The 20,697-nt window shown below is 47.6% G+C and overlaps 2 protein-coding genes, 2 non-coding genes and 1 pseudogene across 4 annotated transcripts; 2 read left to right on the top strand and 3 right to left on the bottom strand.

The window, feature by feature from the left end:
- Positions 1-1,414: 1,414 nt before the first annotated feature.
- Positions 1,415-1,914, bottom strand: LOC145463359 (uncharacterized). The gene has a single exon (XM_081447110.1). It carries the CDS (start codon positions 1,910-1,912, stop codon positions 1,415-1,417), a length of 498 nt encoding a protein of 165 aa, XP_081303236.1. The 5' UTR covers positions 1,913-1,914.
- A 9,809-nt stretch (positions 1,915-11,723) lies between these two features.
- LOC145463358 (uncharacterized) lies at positions 11,724-12,679 on the bottom strand (annotated as a pseudogene).
- Positions 12,680-14,301: 1,622 nt separating this feature from the next.
- On the top strand, positions 14,302-14,373 carry Trnam-cau (transfer RNA methionine (anticodon CAU)). Its single transcript has one exon. It is a non-coding gene; the product is annotated as a tRNA-Met (tRNA).
- A 462-nt stretch (positions 14,374-14,835) lies between these two features.
- On the top strand, positions 14,836-14,907 carry Trnah-gug (transfer RNA histidin (anticodon GUG)). The gene has a single exon. It is a non-coding gene; the product is annotated as a tRNA-His (tRNA).
- An 885-nt stretch (positions 14,908-15,792) lies between these two features.
- On the bottom strand, positions 15,793-16,836 carry LOC145463356 (uncharacterized). The gene has a single exon (XM_081447108.1). It carries the CDS (start codon positions 16,834-16,836, stop codon positions 15,799-15,801), a length of 1,038 nt encoding a protein of 345 aa, XP_081303234.1. The 3' UTR covers positions 15,793-15,798.
- Between the last annotated feature and the right edge of the window lie 3,861 nt (positions 16,837-20,697).

Here is a 20,697-nt window from a genome sequence, read left to right as displayed (position 1 = left end):
CTGGCTGATCTTCCCCTTGTAATAATCTTGCAGACGATTGAATTCTTGAACGGGCACCATCATGACTTCGTTCATACCTTCTGACTCAAGGTCGTGTCAGGAAACTCGGACAATTCTCTCAAGGCCGTCTCGTAACAGTCTTGCCAGTACCGTATGGATTCGTCTTTCTTTTCCAACTCGAGTTCGAGACTTTGAACGGTTCGCTTGCCTTTACCGCACTCCCTGCACAACTCGATGCACCCACCGGGCGGCGTGGTATCTCGTTTCGTTTGACAGGTTTGGCAGAAGTCACTGAACTTTAAAGCCATGTATTCTTGATACAGGTCGTGGTACCTCTTGTTCAAGTACTCGTACGAGTCTTTCCATCGGGCTTCGCGACGATTGGCGTCTTGCAACAACTGCACGAGTTTAGGAATGGTATTGTGGGACTCGTCTTCTCTCGGTGGGAAATTGGGTATGACGTCGATCCCCTCCAGCGGGTAACCGTCCTCACTGCGTCCTTTCACCGTACACAACATGCTTTGAAACAACCGTGCAATCCGCTCCAGAACCCCGCTCCGTTTTGGGTGAGGAGATGTTCTCTTCGACGCTTGAGGGAGTTTTTGCGTCTACCCACTTCTCGCAAAACGTTTTTATGTCTTTTCAGTTTCCCATAAGTCGTTGCGTTGATGGGGATCCTCTTTTTCAGCAAATTGAGAACCATCTCGCTGATGGCGTTGATCTGATCTTTGTCGGCGAATTGCAACATCCGTTGACGTTTGTTTCGATTGGCTTCTTTCAGGACGCGCGTCAGGAAAGGACGTTGTCGTCGTAACCGCTTCATCGTGGACTTATGCGTACGAGCGGATTGGTGTACTCTTTTTATCGCTTTCCTCGACGCCTGAAGGCCGTTTGAAAGGGTATCCTGCGTAAGACTCCTTCGATCTTTCCCCTGTTCTTATGGATATGTTTGTTCATTAAACCGAAGGGTCCAGCCAAAGAACCCAAACCCGCTGCTCTCATCATACTCGCCAAATCACCCCCTTTCTGTCTCCTTCTTCGTCTCCTCCTCCTCCGTGCTGTCATGGTGTCGAGTGAGGTGTACGACGCCGATCCTCGTCCTTTTATTTTTTCACATGATGGAGCATCGGAACGATTCGCCACTGCTATCCCACTTCTCACCTCGTCTCATCCGTTCCAACATCCTTTTGGTATGTTTAGCTTCTTGTTTGGCTCTCAGGCTTTCGATGCCTTTGGTGATACCCCAAGCCGCCTTGGGTAAACCCGCCACCACAGTGCCGATCCCTTCTCCCCTTTGGTACCGTCTTCTTTTAGTGGTTTTAGCGGTTTTACGCCTTCTCGAAGACGCTTTCTTTCTCCTCGACCTCTTGGGCATGTTGGTTCTGAATGAAGAGGATGCCCGAGATGTCATTTTTTATAGCGGCACGTGCCTAAATCGTAGGGCGTAGTCTCGAACGTATCGGTCGTACGTGGGAGATGTAAAATCCGTCACCACGTCGTCCAACGTTTGCATCTTGGTCAAAAACCCATCCAATTCCTCCACGCCACCCAAAGCGTAGTTCCTGAGTTCAGTCAACGTCTTTTCGTACGTCGTGTAAGCGAATTGGGCCATGTCCATCTTGAACGAATACTTCTTGAAATCGTTCCATCCTTTCAGTAAGGTGGCGAAAGCCGTCAATCCTACCACCGTGTACCCGTCTTTCCACACGGATCCCAAGACGATACTCACGGCCACCGTCAGTAAGGCCAGTCCGTTGAGAATGGCGTTGCACAATTTGTAGTAACCGAACATCTGCCTTCGACACCACCAATACTTGTGGTAGAAAGCGTACAAGACGTCCAAACGTTTCAGGGAATCCAAATCCACCACGGTGTTGAAAGGTTCATCCAATAAACAGACAGAAGTACTCATGACTCTTCTCTAACCAGTGCCAAACGTAGTCTGACTTTCTGTCGGGACGTTCGATCCTTTTAGCTTGTTGCTTGTATTCCCAGATCTCGTCCTTGAAGGCGGTTTCTACGGATTGGTTCAGGATGTCCTGGACCTGTCGGTAACTGTCGCACTCGTCCGCGATGCGTTTCGTGTCTTCGTGATCCATGCTGGTCGCATCCCAGTAAGAGCGAGAGCATCGACATAGATGCAAAAAGTAGGGGAACCACTCGACTTCACTCCTCAACATCTTGATTCGAATGGTTTTTCATCGACGAGGGGGTCGTCTTTTCTTAAGTCTCACAAGTCTTCGGATCCCTCGACCCACGCCCACTCCCACACCACCAATGGCAGCGGCGGTTCCAGCTCGGATGCCTGTTTTCACGGCGCGACCACCCAACGCTTTGGCCAATCCCAAGGCGGCCCCTTTACCAATGGGTAACATCGCAGACAGGGCATTCGCAAGAGCACCGCCCCATTGCTTTCTCCTTTTCTGTCGACGACGGCGTCTTCTCATGGTTGTTGTTCTCAGTTACGTACACTGGTCGAATTGCGTGTGACGGTAGGACGTTGTCCGTTTTTATAGGGGGTCGTAATCGTGTTGGTGGTCGTGATGCCCGCAATGCGACGACCCGCGGCCGTCTGTTGTTGGCGCAAAATCTCTTCCAATTGTTGTTGCATCTGGGCTTGGTCGAGAACATGGTCTCCTTGCCTCCTTCTTCTTCCTCCTCGACCCGATCGAATCGACGAAGGCGGTGTGGAGTCACTACCACTTCCACCTCCACCTCCGCCTCCGCCTCCACCTCCACCTCCGCCTCTGCCTCTGCCTCTGCCTCTTCCACTACCGCTACCACTAGCGCTACTTCGTCTGCGGCTGCCGGAATCACTGGAGGACGTGGGTGTATTTTGACGTGGGACGCGTCTCGGTCGTTTCCCTCCTCGAACGGCTCGTGCCAAAGGTGTGGACATTGATATCCTGGGTGCCCCGACACCTGCCGTGACATTGGCGCGCGACACCGATCCAGCACTGCCGACACCCACCGTGACGTTGGTCTGCGGTGCACCCGAGCCAGCGGTGCCCACTCCGACGGGCGAGACATTGGGCAGGGGCGGTGTTGCCAGTGACGATCGCGGTGAAGGAGGCGTGTTCAGACTCGTACCCACACCCGCGGCAGGCGGAATCGGAGTACTCGTCCGAGCCGGTGTCCCCCAAGGCGAATAATCTTCCAGAGCCGAGAAGTTGAAATCGTCACTACCATAAGAGCTCATTTTTATCCATGTACCTTTCTCTTTCTATCTTCTTCTCGGCGAGTTCTCGTTGTTTATGAACCAAATAATCGAAACCTTCACCGTTATATGCGTTGATGATGGACCGTACTTGACGGTAACTCTCGCATTCCGTGACCTGTCTCATCGGTTCGTAGTCCAGCTCGTGGGGGTTCATGATGTATTTGAGCCTGTTTTTACACAGGTGAATGAATAGCGGAAACCACTCGACCTCGCTCCTCAACATGACGGGGTTGCAAACTGATGGCATCGGACGAATCCTTCGTCTTTTAACACATGGCTGAGGACACGTTGATCGTCCTGACTGGCTGGATGAAGATCCAATAGCATGTAACCGTAAGGTCGATCGGTGACCTTGCGAAACGTGTCCAACACCTCCTGCCATTGCGTGGGAAACGATTGCAGAAGTAAATTTCGTATCCCCAACTGATCCCGAGGGTTCTTGAAGGCCGCGATGTAATGCGCGTTGCGGGAAATGGTCTTGGCGAATTTTCCGTTGGGGAATAGATCCTGACACAGGTAGATCACCGTGATGTTCCGATGATGCGAATGTTTGGTGAAGAGATCCAACACGCGCTTGTCGTTACCACCCTCGTCCATCAGATCGTCCAAGACCAACACACCCCCTCCAGGAAACCATCGGGGTAACTGTTCGCTGTCGGGGATGCCTTCGTAAAACTTGACTCCACCCTTCTTGAGCTTTTGGAAACCGTCTTGCCACGATCCGTAGCAGTAATGAATACTCTTCGGTGTCTGTTGGAACAAGTCGCCGTTCTCCAAGAGCAGTTTGGTGGTGAACACCGTCTTGCCGCACCCCGACGGACCCGCTATCAACAAACTCGACGGCGTGTGAAATTGAAACGCTTTGCGTCGTTCCATGATCATGAAATGGTCCAGGGTCTCGAGACGTTCCGTTTTTATCTGAACAACTTGGCCAATGGGGTCTTGACGGCCGGGATGCGTTTCAACAGACCCAATAGGGTGACCTTACGATTGAAACAGATGGGTTTTTTCTTGGCCCGACTCCTGATCTTGGCCATGGCCCTCTTGGCAGCGGCTCTCTTGGGACGCCCTTTTTTCTTGGCAGGCGCCGATCTCTTTTTTCGAGGTTTTTTCTTGGCGAATTTACTCAAATCTCCGAACTTGTCCTCGTACCAATGCCTCTTTTTCATTCTTCTTTTCCTATCTTCCTTCTCGGAAAGCTTCGGCATGGCAGGGGCGGCTCTCTTGCGTTTCCTACGCGTGGTCACCGTCGCCGGTAATGCACCGGTGTCCAGGACGGACGGCGGTTGAAAAGACACTTGTCTTCTGGCGGGTTGAAGTATTTTCAGATTGAGTTGTCGTTTTGGCGGTTGGTTTTTCTTGAAATGAGCCTCACTGGGTTGAGGCGTCTTTCCACCCGCTTTTCCATAGCGTTTTTCTAACCTGGCTATCACGTCGTCCAAATGTCTATGCCCTTGAAACTGAAGAGCCATGACTACCACACAACCTCTTTTTCAAAAATGAACCTCTTTTATTTCGAACAGCTTACTTTATAACAAATGACGCACTCCTCGGGAGGAACCGCGCGTGTCCTGGTGACACGGGGTTTTACAAATCTTGCGCCAGGCCAACTCGTCCACGATCAGACGTTCTACCATGTGTCCTACTTTACGATCGTTCTCCACAAACTCGTTTTTCTTAAAACGATTCAAGAACTCGTTCATGTCCCGACCTTCGGCTCGGTCGATCAGGAACATCAGGGCGTAACCGCCGCAACTCTGGCTGAACAGGGACTGCAGACTCTTGCCGTTGTGAATCTGGTACTTGAAATGACGATCCAACCATGCTTGGATCGGTTCGGCGGTTCCGTACGCGTCCAACGGTAGACCGTAACTGTCCAGGATCTCGCACTTGTTCTTGTCGGCCCACAAAGCGATCCAATGCACGCCCGGTTTATCGTGAGGGTCCGTGTTCACGATGTAAGCGGTCGGTCCTTCTTGAGGGACTGTCCTGGGAAGCCGATCGCAAGGGACCGTGCCGTAAAAGACACAGCGTAGGGACGGATTCGTCCGGGCCAAATGATCCAATTGTATATTATTCAAGGCTACTTTCTCCATTTTTTTCTTCTCATTGGTACACGTCGTAGATGACGACTCGGTTCTCGTTGATCTCCAGCAAATTCTCGAATTCGCCGTACAACAAGATGGTCAGGTTTTCTCCAGGATTGGCTCCAAAATCGATCACCAGACGCAGTTCACCTTCTTGCTTGGGGTTCAACACTGGACTGTCCAAACATCCATTGGCCGTGTTGTCAAATACAAACATGTTGCATCTCTTGCCGTCCCCCCAATCCACTTTTCTCACCATGTTTCCTTTTCCCCTGCACAACGCTCCTGAGGCTTGGAGGAATCTGTAGTAACCTCTCTGATCTTTACTGTCCCCATCGTGATCGAGCTCCAAGGTCTCGTAGGGGTACTCTTCACCTCTCACCAATTGTTTGATGGAAGCCAGATTGAATTTTCCAAAATTGAACGGACTCTCGGTGATGGTTCCGTTGAAGGCCGCTTGTTTCATCAACAACACCACTAGTCTATTAGGTAGCTTACTGTGGAAAGGATTGCTGCACTCGAAATGACGATTGTCGTTGGGATGCGAGTAAGTGCGAATTTCACCTCTCACCGTGGGGTAAGTGGCCACTCTTCCTCCTTTCAGGCTGGTCATGATCTCTCGGTACACCGAGGGAGTCACTCTCACTTGAGACAGGAACAATCTCACTTTCACGTCGGCTTCAGTCAGTCTGAGAGCAGTGGCACCGGCCCATCGGATGGTCCACATAGCTGGGGTATTGAAGTACATGTCGATCTGGATCTGCACGCCAGGTAACAGTAATTTGCTGAGATGAAACACTTCCAGGAAAGGTTTGAACCTCAAAGTCACGGCTTCTCCATCTAGAAACTGGGCTCGTCCCTGGACCACATTCTTGAGATCTTGGGGTAAGGCAGTATAATGAGCATGAGGAGTACCAAAATCCAACATATTGGCGGTCAATTCATCGGCATCTCCGTCGTCGGGTACACCGAGACAGTTGTACCAACCACTAGGTGTCAGGATCGTTTCACCGTCGTCTCGGTCGTGGTTCAACAGGGTCTCGATGTAAGCTTTGAGGTGGTAAGTATCCGTCTGGGGGCTGATGAGAGTCCCATTCAATCTCACATTGATCTGTTTGAAGAGGGTGTGGGCCAGATTATTGGCGAGTCCCATGACATCCGCTGTCAGCAGATTCGAAGCGTCAGTTTTCTTGACAGTCAATTCCACTTCGAAGAAACTCTCGTTCAAGTCGATAAAGTCTTCTTGAGGATCGACTTGGAAGGTCACGGGGTTGATCCCTGTATTGAACGGGTTGATTCTCACCAAACGTCGAGACGACATGCTGACATCCGTGGGAGGGGTACTGAACATGTTCAGACGAGGGTTACGAACCCCCGCCGACCGGGCATGAGCCACGAGGTCCGTCATCGTCTACGTCGTCTTCGTCTCCTTCTCAGGGCCGACTGCACCCAACGATAGTTCGGGCGTTTTGATCGGGACGGGAAGATCGATCCGCCTTTATACGTTCGTCGTATCGGAATAAGTCTCACGCGCCTCGAGTAAATGGGATTCATACTCCAAAGAGATCTTTTCTCACTTTTTTCGACAACGCCCGTTTGATCTCCTGCGTCGCTTTACGTTTCACGGCTCGTGTCGCTCCTCTCTTGACCCCGGCGAGTCCACCTCTCCAATTGGGCTTTCCTCCCTTGCCACCCGAATTTAAACCTTTCAGACCCTCCGTGGCAGCCTCGGTGATAAAGTCTCGTAGAATGCCGGGACCGCGTTTCTTGACACCTCTCCAAGCCATGCCGAATCCGTCTCCGGATTGCTTTATTTTATCGGGCTGAAATCGTACCAGCGTTCCACCGATCATTCTTTCTTAAAGTGTAACGTCACGATCGTATTGCCGTCTCCAAAGGTCGTCAGTTCTCCAGTTGTCTCAGCCACTTGCACTTCTATTATGTCGATGAGGTCTTTGCGCACGGGAATATATTGAATGTGGTAAGGCTCGAAATACTGGACACCCGCACCTCTTCGAATCAAGTTGACCTCTCTCAGTAAATCCGTGACTTGATTTCCCACCACGCCACTTCTAGCCACGTCCGAGTAGACGAACAAAGAGCGCGACCTGTTTCCCACCACCACCTCGAACGCCTTGTTCAGGTTCAGAAAACGCCAATTGCAATAGATGCTGAGTTTCAAATAACTGTTTCCCGTTGAATAGGTTGAGACCGTCCAAAAAACAGGTAATCCATCCGAGTCGTGTAAGTCCCCGGCGACACCAATGTTGGGAATTTCATCTTTGAAGAATTCGCTCTGCAAGTTAGGCCCCAGATTATAACCGCTGGCGTTCTTTTCGAGCCATCCCATTTTACAAGCCAGGTCGACATTGATGTGTAATGCAGGCATGTCTTTGATCGGACGTAAGATGTTTTCGTTGTCCGTGACCAGGTCTTCGCCTTCCCACTTGAACTTGACGTAGGTTCTTTTCCCATCACTCGTGACATATTTGGATCCTAATTTGGGTCCGTTGTACTTGAAGACGCGTTGTCGATCGAAATAGGCGATCATGGATTTCATGAGTCCAACACCGTCCACGTTGTGAATCACCTTCTTGAGGTCCTCCGTATCGAAGTAAGCTTCTCCATACATGTAGTGGCTAGTCGATTCTATGCGTCTCCATGCGGAAAAGGCCAAGGTGACTTTTTTATCAGGATCGTTCGGCGTCAAGGAAGGCAGCCTCACGTGGGCATCCGGCATGGCGATGCTACTCAATCCCACTTTCCAGCCTCCGTCTCCATTCAGGCGTAAGGGGTGCGGTAACCTGATCTTGAAATGGTTCGGTTTGTTGTCCGGGAACTCGCTCTTACTGCTGTGACTGGGTAAGCTGACGTAAAAATCACTCATCCTTTCTTGAAATGCAACGTGATCGTGGTCACGCCCGACGCAAAGTCCACCAGTCGTCCGTCGTTCTCAGATACCTGCGTCTCGACAATGTCCAAAAAGGTCGTGCGCACCGGTAGATATAGAATGTGTCTCGGTTGAAGGTCGACCACGTCCGGATCGTAACGCACCTGTTTCAACAGGTCCGTGACTTGATTTCCCGTCACCATACTCTGTCCCACATTCGAATACACGAACAAGGAACGACGCTCGTGACCGAACGCTTCCTCGTAACTGCGATCCAGGTCCGTGAACACCCAATTGATGAAACAACTCAAATGTAAGGTGTCCGGGTCGATCTTGTAAAATGTCTCGTCCCCGTCATTCTGTCCTATGATCAAGTCCGTGGCCGTGGGTACGACTTCCGTGGGAAATTCTTTCCTCAGGTGGGGTCCCAAGACGTAACCCGGTTGTCCGTTCTGTAATCTTCCCATCTTCACCCATTTCATCTTCTTGGCCAATTCGATGCCGATGTTCATTTGCGGGTAGACGCGTTTACCATTGATCAGGAGGCTGAGGCACGTTCTCGAATTGTCCAGGACGCATTCTCCATGCTCGGCCCGATGCATGACCGTGTACAGCAATTCGGTGGGATCGTCGGGTTTACTCTTTTTCTTGTACATCGTCACGTCGGCATCCGTTCTAGATCTCAACCTACGCAAGTATCGATCTCGTATCGCGTTCAGTAACTCGGTACCAGTCCTAGGCGTGAACTCCAAATCGCCCTCTCGCGTCGCTGAAGAGACCTGCGTGTATAGGTTTATGGAGGCGTTCACCATGTCGATCCACCAGATTTCAAACAGAAGAGAATCTTTCAAGTCCATCTTACGCGTCGCGGACGGAAACGAGAGGTCGCTGATACCCACTTTCCAGCCCGACTCTCTTAACTGCAACGGGTTCGGCAGACGATTCTTGAAACTGTGGGCCTTGTTGTCCGGGAACTCGCTCGTGCTAGCATTGCTCATCAGTTGCACGTAAAAGTCGTCGGTAGACTCATTCATACTTGAAGTGTAATGTCACCGACGTCACGCCCGATGTAAAGTCCACCAATCGTCCGTCGTTCTCGGCCAATTGCACCTCCACTATATCCAAAACGTTGCTGCGCACGGGTTTATATTGAATCTGATTCGGCTCGTACGTCGTCTTGGTCGGGTCGTGGGGGACTTCTCTCAAGAGATCCGTCACGCGATTCCCCGTGATGGTGCTACGACCCACATTCGAATACAGGTACATGGGACTGCGAGGCGGAGGGAGGTCCGGATGAACGACGACTCCACGATTGTAGGTCTTGGCGTATTCCTCGTCCAAGTAACTGAAGCGCCAGTTGCAATAGGGACTGAGCTGTAACGTCCCGTGACTGTCCAAATTCCAAAATTCACGAGATCGATTGCTGTCATGGTTGGTCCAGTCTTTCTTGAAATCAGACGGGACTTTGTCGTTGGGAAAGACCTTGATCATGTTCACGTCCAAGTGAACGGAGTAATACGATTCCTCGCGAATCAAACCCAACTTCTTGACCAGTTTAGTACCAAAATACACTCTGGGACGTTTTCTGTCTCCGGACTCGTCGAGGAACGTGTCGGTGTTGTCGATAATCAAATCGTTCCCCTCCCATCGGAACACGGGGTAGTATTTTTTCCCGTCCGGCGCTCGCAGACTTTCGTTGGCGCGATCCATGTAATGATACAGCCGTTCGTGAAAACGATGGATGAGGTATTGCATGAGAGATTTACCGCTCGTCACCTTGTGTCGGACACTGTTCAGTTCCTTCCCGGTGACGTAAAATGTCACGGGGTAACGATATGGACGCCACGTAATCCCGTCGTCCTGCAACCTGAACGTTTCAATGGTCCAATCCATACCGAACACGTAGTCGTCGTCTTCAAAGTCGTGCGCTTGAGTGACGGGTACTTGATGCGGTCGTGACGGAGGAATCGGGTAAGACACGCTCACCAATCCCACTTTCCATTCCTTGTCGGATTCAAACAGGAGCGGATACGGCAGACGGTTCTTGAAACTGTGGGCCTTGTTGTCCGTGAACTCGCTCGTGCTGGCATTGCTCAGCAACTGCACGTAAAAGTCTTTCATTTTTTCGTCTTGGGCTTTTGGGTCACGTACAGTCCCTTTTTATCCACCCAACTGTCGTACTTGACTGGCCAACCTTTCCATCGCACCAAGACTTTATCCCCTTTTCGTTTGACGATCTTGTCGATGCGAAACAGATCGTCGTCTTTCACGTCCACCTTTTGCAAATCTTGCGCGTAAAACGTGCCCTCGACCGCCGTGCCGTCCCATTCTTCCACCTTGTACGTGGTGACCTTCCCAGGACGCACTCGACGTATCACAAACACCTCTTCGGTCCAACCGGGTAAATACCCTTTCTTGAATTGACGGAACTTCTTGTTCAGTCTCACACGATCCCCGACTTTCAGTGGAGGTCGTCTCGATTTTTTCCCTTTTTTCTTTTTTCCGTAAAGAGTCTCCCACACGTCCTCGCTATTGGCTAAAGTCACTTGATCGGGAGCCATCTTGATACTGCGATGATACGATCGATTGTACCCTCGGACCAGATCTTGTAACACGGGCACATACGTCATCGTATTCTTCACGGTGAAGTACCGGTACATACGTTCCTTCAGGGTCCGATTGAACCGTTCCACCACACTGGATTTCGTATCCCCGCGCGTCGAAAAATGATGAATACCTTTCTGCTTCATCAAATCCTGAAACGTCTTGTTGTAGAATTCCTTCCCGTCGTCCGTCTGGAGATTGATGGGTTTTCTACCGCCTTTCAAGATCTTAGCCATGGCTTCCGTCACCGCTTTACCCGTCTTGCTCTTCAAGGGCTGGACCCAGGCGTGCTTGGAAAACACGTCCACCACCGTCAAGAGATAACGATACCCTCGATTGTACCTCGAAATATTGATCACCTCGATCAGGTCGGCCGTCCACTGCTCGTCGATGCCGAACACCACCACCGGGACCGTGGGAAAACGACGACGTCTGGGTTTGTGCAACGTGTACCCCAAATCCCGTTGCAGGACCTCGCGAGCACGTCGTACCGAGATCTTATTGGCCTGGGCGAATCGCGTCAGACCGCCCAGACTACCGGGTCTGGAAGGATCCCGATACCGTCCCAGTAACGTTCCGGTCGAAAGCGGCTTTTGCTTCTTCTTTTGACCTTTCTTCATAGTCGATAAAGTTTGTACACGCACTGTCTCCACAACTCGAAACGTTGCTCCCGTACCTCGAGATACTTCTTAAATGAATCGGGTTGCCGTTTCAACCACAAGATATAAACCACAAAACGCATCACGTTGGGTTCGACGTCGGTATAGTCAAACACCTCCAAGGGCGAATCACAGACATTATCAGGGATGGGTTCACCCCGACCGTATCGCTCGTAAACTCTATCGCACTTGGAACACAAGGTGGTCCAACTCCATCGATCGGCTATGGTCGTACACACTCTCGAGATCAACCAACACAAGGCATGAGACATAATGATTTGAACCCAATTTTTTATTCACACTTTCTTATATGTACAAAAACGTCGTGCCTGATTGGTTCTTACGTAAAAATCGACTCTGATTGGATAAACGAAAAAGAAGGCGAAAAAGACTTAGTCCGAATCTGAAAAGTAATGAGCATAGTCCGTGTTCTTACATTCTTGACCGTACTCATTATCACAGTCCTCCTCAAAGGTATCCATGGCATAATATTTACAATTTCTCCAATCACATTTACCGGGTCTCCACTTCAGGGCTTCCTCCTCGTCCCCTTCACATAGAATGCTTGGCGCATACTCTCTCTACACTCACCACACAGGTCATCCTCCGCGGCCTCGATGGCACGGAAGAAAAACCGATCCTTCCACAGATCACGCTGACGCATGATATCGTAGATCAACTCTTCCAACTTCAGACACGTTTCCCTGTTAGTGCACCTGTTGAAAGTCATCATCTCCTCCACCCTGGGACTCTGGTCTGACTCCCTCACCCGTCGTGATAGGTCGCGAGAGAAACGCAAGGGTTCAAACAGATCACGGATGGCCTCACTCATCCTGTACGTGAGATTATCCGTGGCGATCAAACAGGCACGCTCGGCGTCCAGGGTGGGATCACTACAATGAACGAATTTGAATTGACCGCTACCACTTCTGTACATCACGCGACACCACTCACCACAGAACAAAAACACGTGTTCGTTCTTCTTCATCATCTCCAAAATCGTACCACCCCAGTCAGGACGACGTCTCATCAAGAGCTCAAAAGACCACAGACTATCGGGTACTCGACCTGACGGTTCGAAGAGATTGTCAAAAATGTACAGGTCCACCTTGGCATCTGGAATGGCGTCGAGATCTCTTAAAGTGTGTACCTTCAGATCCACGATCTGTTCCACGAGGTCCCGAATCTGGTTCGAGTTGCTATAGTAAGTCATCTTGATACCCTCAGACAAACTCGTTAAACTTCTTTCCTTCTCGATCCGCTCGCTTCGTGATCTCCAAGCCCGACAAATGAGGATAGCAACTACGAACGCCCCAGTCAATCAAGTGCCTCTGGAGCCTATAGTACAAAGGAGAGACAAGACGTAATTCCAATTCAATTATCCTAGCGTGTAACGGTCTTTCGCCTTCTTTTTCGATTGTATCCACTACGTCAGAAGCTCGATTCAACTGTTGTCTAAGATCTTCAAGGATCTCTTGCACGTCTCTCTCATCCAAAATCCTACAGGTCATCACCGCGTCAACAGCAAGTCGAGAATGACTCGCTGCGTCCAAACTGGATCCTTTTATACCCGCGCCGTGGATCCACTTTCACTCCGTACTTTCCCGGATCACGTGCCCACTTCAGATCCCGCCAATCGGAACGAAGACCGTCACATGATCCCATCACACTACACGTCACTGATTGGTCAAAAACGTCCATAAAGTCGAACAACGCATTCCATCACGAGTCACTTTTCAGTAGAAGTCGTCATGGATTCACACGTCGAACCCGTCAGGAAAAAGAAAAAATTGTCCAAAAAGAAACTGGAACTGCTCTTACCCAAGAGAGTGGAAAGAGAAGTAGGAGGTAAACAACTACAATCCACTTTAGATAGATGGTTATTCAAAAAACCTCGTGCCAGACTCCGTTTCAACGAACGCGTCCTCTTCAAAGAAATCACCCCGGACTCGGTCAGTTGGACCACCGTCCCTCTCAAAGGCTTCTCGCGACCCTGGAGCGCCTTTTCGATCCAACGCCAAGAAGTCAAAAGCCAAATGAAAAGTAACCATGACAAGCGAAGGCAAAGACCGACCCCCAAGAACGTGCGAAAAACCACCCACATCCTAGAAACCATGCGACGTGAAAACACCTTGTTGGGATACTAACTCGTTCTCTATCTTCACAGACTCAAAGCTACCTGCCATTCAAGGCGGATGCATGACCGTGATCAGAGACTCACCTCCTCGAACCATGCAAGTCCTGGAAGCCATGGGACTCGACAAATTCAAGAAAGACGACCTCGTAGAAGTACCCCCTGAAGTGGACGACCGAGGAGAATTCACCGAAGTCCAAGTGTTGGAGGAATTCGACCCCGATCAGTTCCTGAACCAACTGAAACCACAAGATTCCATCTGCCCACGTTGCATGGTACCCCTGACATACGGAAGCGTGCGAACCCCAGACGGTGGTACCTGGGAATATTACCGATGCCCCTCTTCCAGATTCTACACCAAGTGTTATGTGACCTGTGGCGTCAAAGAGGTGGGCACTTACCTGAGACGCGTCGAAGAACAGACCCACCCCTGCTACAGGAACATCGACCCGGCTCGTTTCCGATGTCTATGCAGCAAGTCCCTGGTCTTAGCCACCTCCCACTCCCAGTCCAACCCAGACAGGCTCTATCTCAAGTGTCCCAAGCGTACCTGCAAGTTCTTTCAATGGATCGACGAATACCCACGAGGAGTCGCCGAAGCCATACTGATTAATGGACAGACCCCAAACTAAGAAAAAGACAGACACAGTTTTTGTAAAAAACACACTCCGATTTTTATTTCACATTATTTTTCAGTTTCTAAGAAAGGCAGGGTGGCGCAGTGGAAGCGCGTTGGGCTCATAACCCAGAGGTCCGAGGATCGAAACCTCGCCCCGCCCATTTTTAATTCACATTTCTTTTTTACACGTTGGGTAATTTGTCCTCCGCGTCGATCATGGTTCGCATCGTTACTTGATCACAATGGTTGAAAGTACTATAATAATCGTTTATTGATTGATATCCCGAAGAAAAAGAGGGCGCCGGTCAATAGGACCGTGCACACGTCCCACCCTGTAATAAGTGGAATGACCAATAAAAAGTTGTTTTTGTTCTATTTTCAGACTCCATGTCTCGATTTCCTAACCCTCAATGTCTATGGTGCAAGGAAGGATACACTTTCAAACACAGTATCAGAGACTACTTCCTGACACCCTGTTGCGACCAATTCTTTCACGGAACCTGTAAAGCCCTCCACACTGAGCGGTTGAAACCCTCGGAAAGACTCTGCCCTCATTGCAAAGCCGTGAATTTCGGACTGCCTCCCGATGACAACCCCAAAACCAAGTCCTAAAGAGGTAAGCGCTTCGATGGTCTAATGGTTAAGACGTTGAGTTGTGGCCTCAAAGACCCAGGTTCGATTCCTGGTCGGGGCATTAAATTTTTTCTTTTTTATTCCCTATAGAGACGATGAAAAAATCACGCAACAAACCATGTACATTCTCTCGTTAAAGGATCTTTATTAGTTTTTGTTACAGGCATGAATAAAAATGTTTTTTCACTCCTCTGATTCTGGTGGTGGTGTTTTTACAATTTGTTTGACAAATGCTCGGTACGCCAACTCGTCTCGGTCCTCCCAACTGCTCTTCCACGCTTCCCATCCGTCCTCAAATCCCTCCGGCAACTTCTCCAAACACACGGGGTCTTTAAACGAGATGGACTGGTCAGCAAGCATCTTCTCAGACAGCATTTTTCTGAACCTCATCACCTCATCCGTCAGCTTCGTCACCTCTTTCTTCAGGAGGACATCCATAGCGTGAGAAACGGCGCATTTCATTATCTTTCCAAGAATACCGTCATGAACAGCATCCATCACCCTCGCGGCAAGTTCTTCTTCTATCTCCTCTTCAGAAACCTCCACCTTCGTCTCGCTCTCCTCTGAAGACATCTTCTAGTCACCGATCTCAAAAACAACAATACTCACTCGACACTCACGCAAACCCTTTTATTCCCATCCGAACCTCGATTTCATGCACGTCACAACCTTGATCTCATGGATTGGCTATCGCCTTATTTGGACATGCGCGTCACAACCTCGATTTCATATTTCTCCTTATTTGGACATGTTGCCCTTATTTGGGCATGCACGTGACCTGGGATGCGAAGGACAGCGGACGACCTCGCAGGCGCATATTTTGATAAACCCCTAACTCATGAATATATTCATGAGCAAATCCGGCCCTCTGATTGGTCGAGAGCCTTTTTTAATGATATGCACGGCCTTCTGATTGGTTACGGCTCACATAAGCGTCCTATACTACTCAAACTCAACAGATTGGCGGTAACCTTATCACAAGTTTCTTTTCTTGACGGGTCAATTCAGCGTCAACACACGGGGAATCTACGTTTGATACGTTTGTTTTTTCGACAGTTTGAATCGCTGCCGCTAACGACTCTTCAGCTAAGCTAGATGGCCGCTTTAGAAATACAGCGGGTTTTTCCATCAGAGCTTTGAAAAACGCTGAATTTTTCATAAAATTCCTGTCACGGTTCGGAACCCAACTGTCCTTATAGCCTGAATAGATTAGGGATGATTTAAAATCGTTGACTTGGAACACTGAGCATACTTTAACGTCTATAATGTTTTTAGGCATGATTTCGTATTTATCAACCTTCGGAAGGTGCAATACCGGTCGCGTATCCTGTTTCTTGGGTTTTGAAGATATTAGTTTTGGAAGACTATTTCGGCGTGCTTCACTAGAGTTGTTTAATGATTCAGTCTGATATGAGAGTTTGTTTCCTGTCTCCGTGGGTTGGCGACGAAGTTGTTTTTTCTGAGCTTTTAATTCGTCTTTTTCTCTTAAATTCACGCGTTGGCCCTCAAGGACTGTCAACGAAGAAAGAGGCGAAACATCTGGGTCCTTGTCTTCCAAGTTGTTGGCCTCGTCATCGCGGTTGGTTTCTCCATTCTGATCACAAACCACTCGTTCCTGGGTTGCAATTGTTTCTCGACTATTTGCTTCGAAACGTTCCATGCTTCTAGATGACGTATTGTTTGATTTATTCCCGTCTGGCATCAACCCACGAACTTGAAGGGGAAAATCGAAACACCGCACTCGTAATAGAACTTCCAGATCGCTATTTTCTTCGCTGGTAAGGCTTGCGCATCTTGTGACTACCGGCAATTTATCGCCATTAACCTCATCGATACCTGATTTTTCATTCGCAGCCACTTCATGAGGATTTAATGTTAGCTGCGCTACACTATTCTCTCGCTCCATTTCTGTCCTTCTTTGTTCGCTAAACGGACTTATTCCAGTAACAGATATTCCCAGTTCATGATCACTGCTCACTACTCGCGGCATTGCAGTCCTCTCTCAGTCGCAGCCGTTCGAATAAACAGTCCTCTTTGGAAACGTTTAAAAAACTTGTCCCATTTTATACCGCCGATGGAATTTTTCATCTCAGACGGATAGTTACAAATTCTGTCATTAAATGACAGACTGAGGTATGTTAAATCGTCTCTAACGCTTGATTCGTCTGGAAATTCGTTTAAACATATGTTAACAACGGATTATTCGTCTAAAACGGAAATCTTGATCTCTGGAGTTTGCATTGTTTTGAAGCTGTCTAGGGTGATTAGCGTTATCACTTCTTTTTAAACGCAACTGTGAAAAATAGATCTGAATGAATTAATATGAACGTGACTTGGCAGCTGGCTATTTTCCACTTGCGATTTTTTTTTACATGAATCACGACCTTGAAAATAAACTAGACATTCACTAAATAGTGAAATAGTATTACATATAAACCAAAATTTTGTAGTAATGCTAAACTGGAGACAGAATTTTCTTGCTCAGGTAACTTGGATTAAACCTCGCCAGAAATGATTTAATTTTAATTTTTCTAGTATCTGCAACCAGACCTATCCAAATCAGTCTCTACTCCACCTCGGTTTTGCCCTTCTCTGCTTTCCGGCGATTAAAGAGAGAGTTGATTTATCAACGGGTTAGTCTGAATGTAATAGTAAAGCTCTTAAACGCACGCGTGGCAAATCAGTAAACACTTTAAATCAAGGAAGTGACAAACCTCACATAATTGTTCGTTCGGCACAAGTCTGATTTCGCACAGCAGCATACCAATCTCCGAAAAAAAAAAAAAAAAAAAAAAGGATTTTGGGCTTAAGTCTTAGCGCGTGGCTGGGCACGTGGCCGGCAATTAGTTACACGCGACACATACAAAATGCCCAGAAAAGATTCACTCGAAAGATCGCTCGTGAAGAACATTTTATTCTCCATTTCATCTACTGAGAAAAAATAAATTTAGGGCCGGCAATATATTTCTAATATTAAGCCAAGTATTAAATGTTCCTGAATGACGAGGTCGGCATCACTTCAGTCTTTGCTATGTGTTCAGGAGGGTCGATTCGGAATTTTTTGCGGGACGTACAAAGCAGCTTAGGCATTCATTTATAACGCAAATGAACTAGTAAAAAAAAATAAATAACAACCTTATCTCAACTTATTCAGTTTTGTCATTCGTTTCTATTCCTGTCTGCCTCTTAAATTCTGACAAATTCCAAATAAAAAATGCATGAAACATTATCATTTTGGGTTCAATGATCTCCGCTAACATAACAAAGCTAAATCCCTCTGATCCTTAGTAAACTGCTTGCACGTGTGTCTATCAATGTAGAATGTTGATCCCGAATGATTTACAGAATTTCTGACCATTGACCTCAGCTTCCACGCACGGTCTGGATAACAAAGAATAAAAAGCAGTACACGCAAAAATTACTCGTCCAAAAAAATGTCGTAAATTTTTGATTTTCACTACCATAATCAGCAGCCATCTTTCCCAGCGTACAGCATCCTTGTTTGCCTTTGGCACATAACTGATGTCTTTACTAGTGTTCCTACAAGTTAGAGGGTAATATTTTGAGGGGGATATATTAGGCTGCTGGAAGTATGAGGCGAGACGCTCTAGACTACAAGGGATTGGGACGAGACTGAGGTTCGACACTCTCGGGGTCACTCGCGGGAAGGTTTTTCCTCGTCGCGGCTCAAACCCTTCTCGTCCATACCTCCCATTTCCGTTTGTGTTCCCTGGTAAACACTCGACTGACCCCAAGAGAAAAGATCGGCTGCCAGCAGTCTGGGAATTTCCTTCATATACCGTGAAATAGTCTCATTACTTTACGCCAAAATGGAAGTTCTCAGCTTCGGCTACACGGTCTATTCTTCGGGTCTAGCTGTGCGAGGCAAGATTTAGCTGATGTATGTAAATCCAGGATCGACGCATTTTCATTGTGCCATTTCCATACTGATCACGTGCGTGTTTGTGGTTTGACTCGACGTTATCTTTGATAAGCACTCCTAATCCTAGATTAGCGGGTTTCCATGAAACAACCAGGACTGGTGACATTTATCTGCCTCAGTGGAAGATTATCCCGTCCTGTATTTTAAGATGGGGTAAATTTTCACATACATATATAGCTTCGTTTTGTCCAAAACATAGTTTGGAATTTGCGACAGCCGCCACGATCTATAAGCTGATGTTTTGATGTTTTCCATGTAAGCAAAGAGATTCTTATTTTAACGTTTGTATTTTGTTTTCGTTTCCTACTTTTAAGCGCAGTTATTCTTTTTGCATTTACATACTTTCTGTTCTAAAGTGAGCAACTAGAAACTTCTAAAATTGCTTCTTGACAATGGCCGAAAATAACCCGGAATAGTTTTCAATTTTCCATATACAACATACCTAGTTCATTCAATCGATTTATCTTTAGACTTAAATTTAAAGTGACAAATAAAAATCCAAGCGTTTTCTCGTTTTTCAAATGTTTTCTTCAATAGATTGCTCAGACATAAATCGGTGGGTAACTATGTCATGTTTGATCATCTACTTAAGCTTAATACACGGAAAGCATATTAATTCTTCCGCTAGCGGACAGACTGGCTACGATAAGTTATTTTAGTATTAATTCATTCTAAGAAAACTCGCCCTTAAAAGGGACCGGAAAAGGATTTTTTTAAAGAGCGCATTTTACTTCTCTACCGGCTTTGTTTTTTGCTCCGCCGAGGCCATTTTGTCTTTGTGTCACGTGTACCTTTTTTGGCGCCAAAAGGGTTGATCTCGCATCCAACCCTTTACGGTTTCCGCAATTTTGGATACTGCTGTGGCGACGAAATTTCATTCAGGCTTTTGTTTTTTCATGAACATTGAATGCTTACAACAAAGAAACAATCTTGCGAATAAAGCTTTAAAACAATGCACATGTGCATCTTAGACGTCTGAGATGAATCATCTGTCTGGATACATTTAGACAACAAGCGTTCTCAGACGAATCAACTCATCAAAGTAGCTCGGCTGATCTGGAACACATACAGATTACGCCGCACTACTCGTCTACAAACCCAAATTTATGTTTTGATGACATGAACACAAAACTGACAGACGGATAATTCTTCTTAATCGAAAATTCGGTCTCTTGTGCAAATTCCGACAATTTTGGAAAAGTTCTCAAAGAACGGCAGAATCAAACTGACTGAAGTACTTGCTCGCAATGCCGCGATCAGTTATCAGTGAGTGCAATATGTCCGTTACTGGGACAAACCTGTTTCGCCTAAGAGAAACAGAAAAAGACGCCGGCTTGGCGCAAGAATCTACGGCGAATTCATGTCAACGAGTTAATGAAGTGTCAACGCCAACGGACGTTAAAGAAAAAAGCAAAATTAAGTTGCCAGCTCTTGCTAAAACTAAGAGACTAAACCACGAAGAGAAGAATGATCTACAAGCTCTTTTACGAATACGATGCTATGACTTTTCACTCCAAGTTCAAGGACTGAAGCCAGAAGTTAAAAACTCAAGCAAGAACTCATCGTTTTCGTCTGGTTCTCAAAGCGTAGAAGAATCTTTAGATCAGAGCCAAGAAGAAACTAAGAAAGATTGTAAGGAGACTGACAAAGATATGAGTTCACTCTCGTCTTCCACTGTACTGGAGGGTCAGCGAGTCAGCCTAAAGGAAAAGGTTGCATTAAACAACATTGAGAGGAAGCAAATTCATTATAAACCGGCCTCTGACAAGGGAAAGAAACCGTTCTGTTTTAACGATCTAAGATCTGAGAACTATCGCCTTGAAAATATGATAAGGTCTGCAATAGCTTCTTTAAAGCACAGGAAACAAGATGAACGTCCAGTATTTCACCTGCCAAAGGTTGATAAAT

The sequence above is a fragment of the Orbicella franksi genome, chromosome 12 (assembly GCF_964199315.1).
Source record: "Orbicella franksi chromosome 12, jaOrbFran1.1, whole genome shotgun sequence".
NCBI classification, from domain to species: domain Eukaryota; kingdom Metazoa; phylum Cnidaria; class Anthozoa; order Scleractinia; family Merulinidae; genus Orbicella; species Orbicella franksi.
Note: the sequence above shows the minus strand (reverse complement) of the source record. Positions and strands in the feature narration are given on the sequence as shown.

Excerpts from the sequence above, each read along its gene's own strand:
- LOC145463359 (XM_081447110.1), bottom strand. The coding sequence starts at position 1,912 with ATGAGTACTTCTGTCTGTTTATTGGATGAACCTTTCAACACCGTGGTG.
- LOC145463356 (XM_081447108.1), bottom strand. The coding sequence starts at position 16,836 with ATGCCGCGAGTAGTGAGCAGTGATCATGAACTGGGAATATCTGTTACT.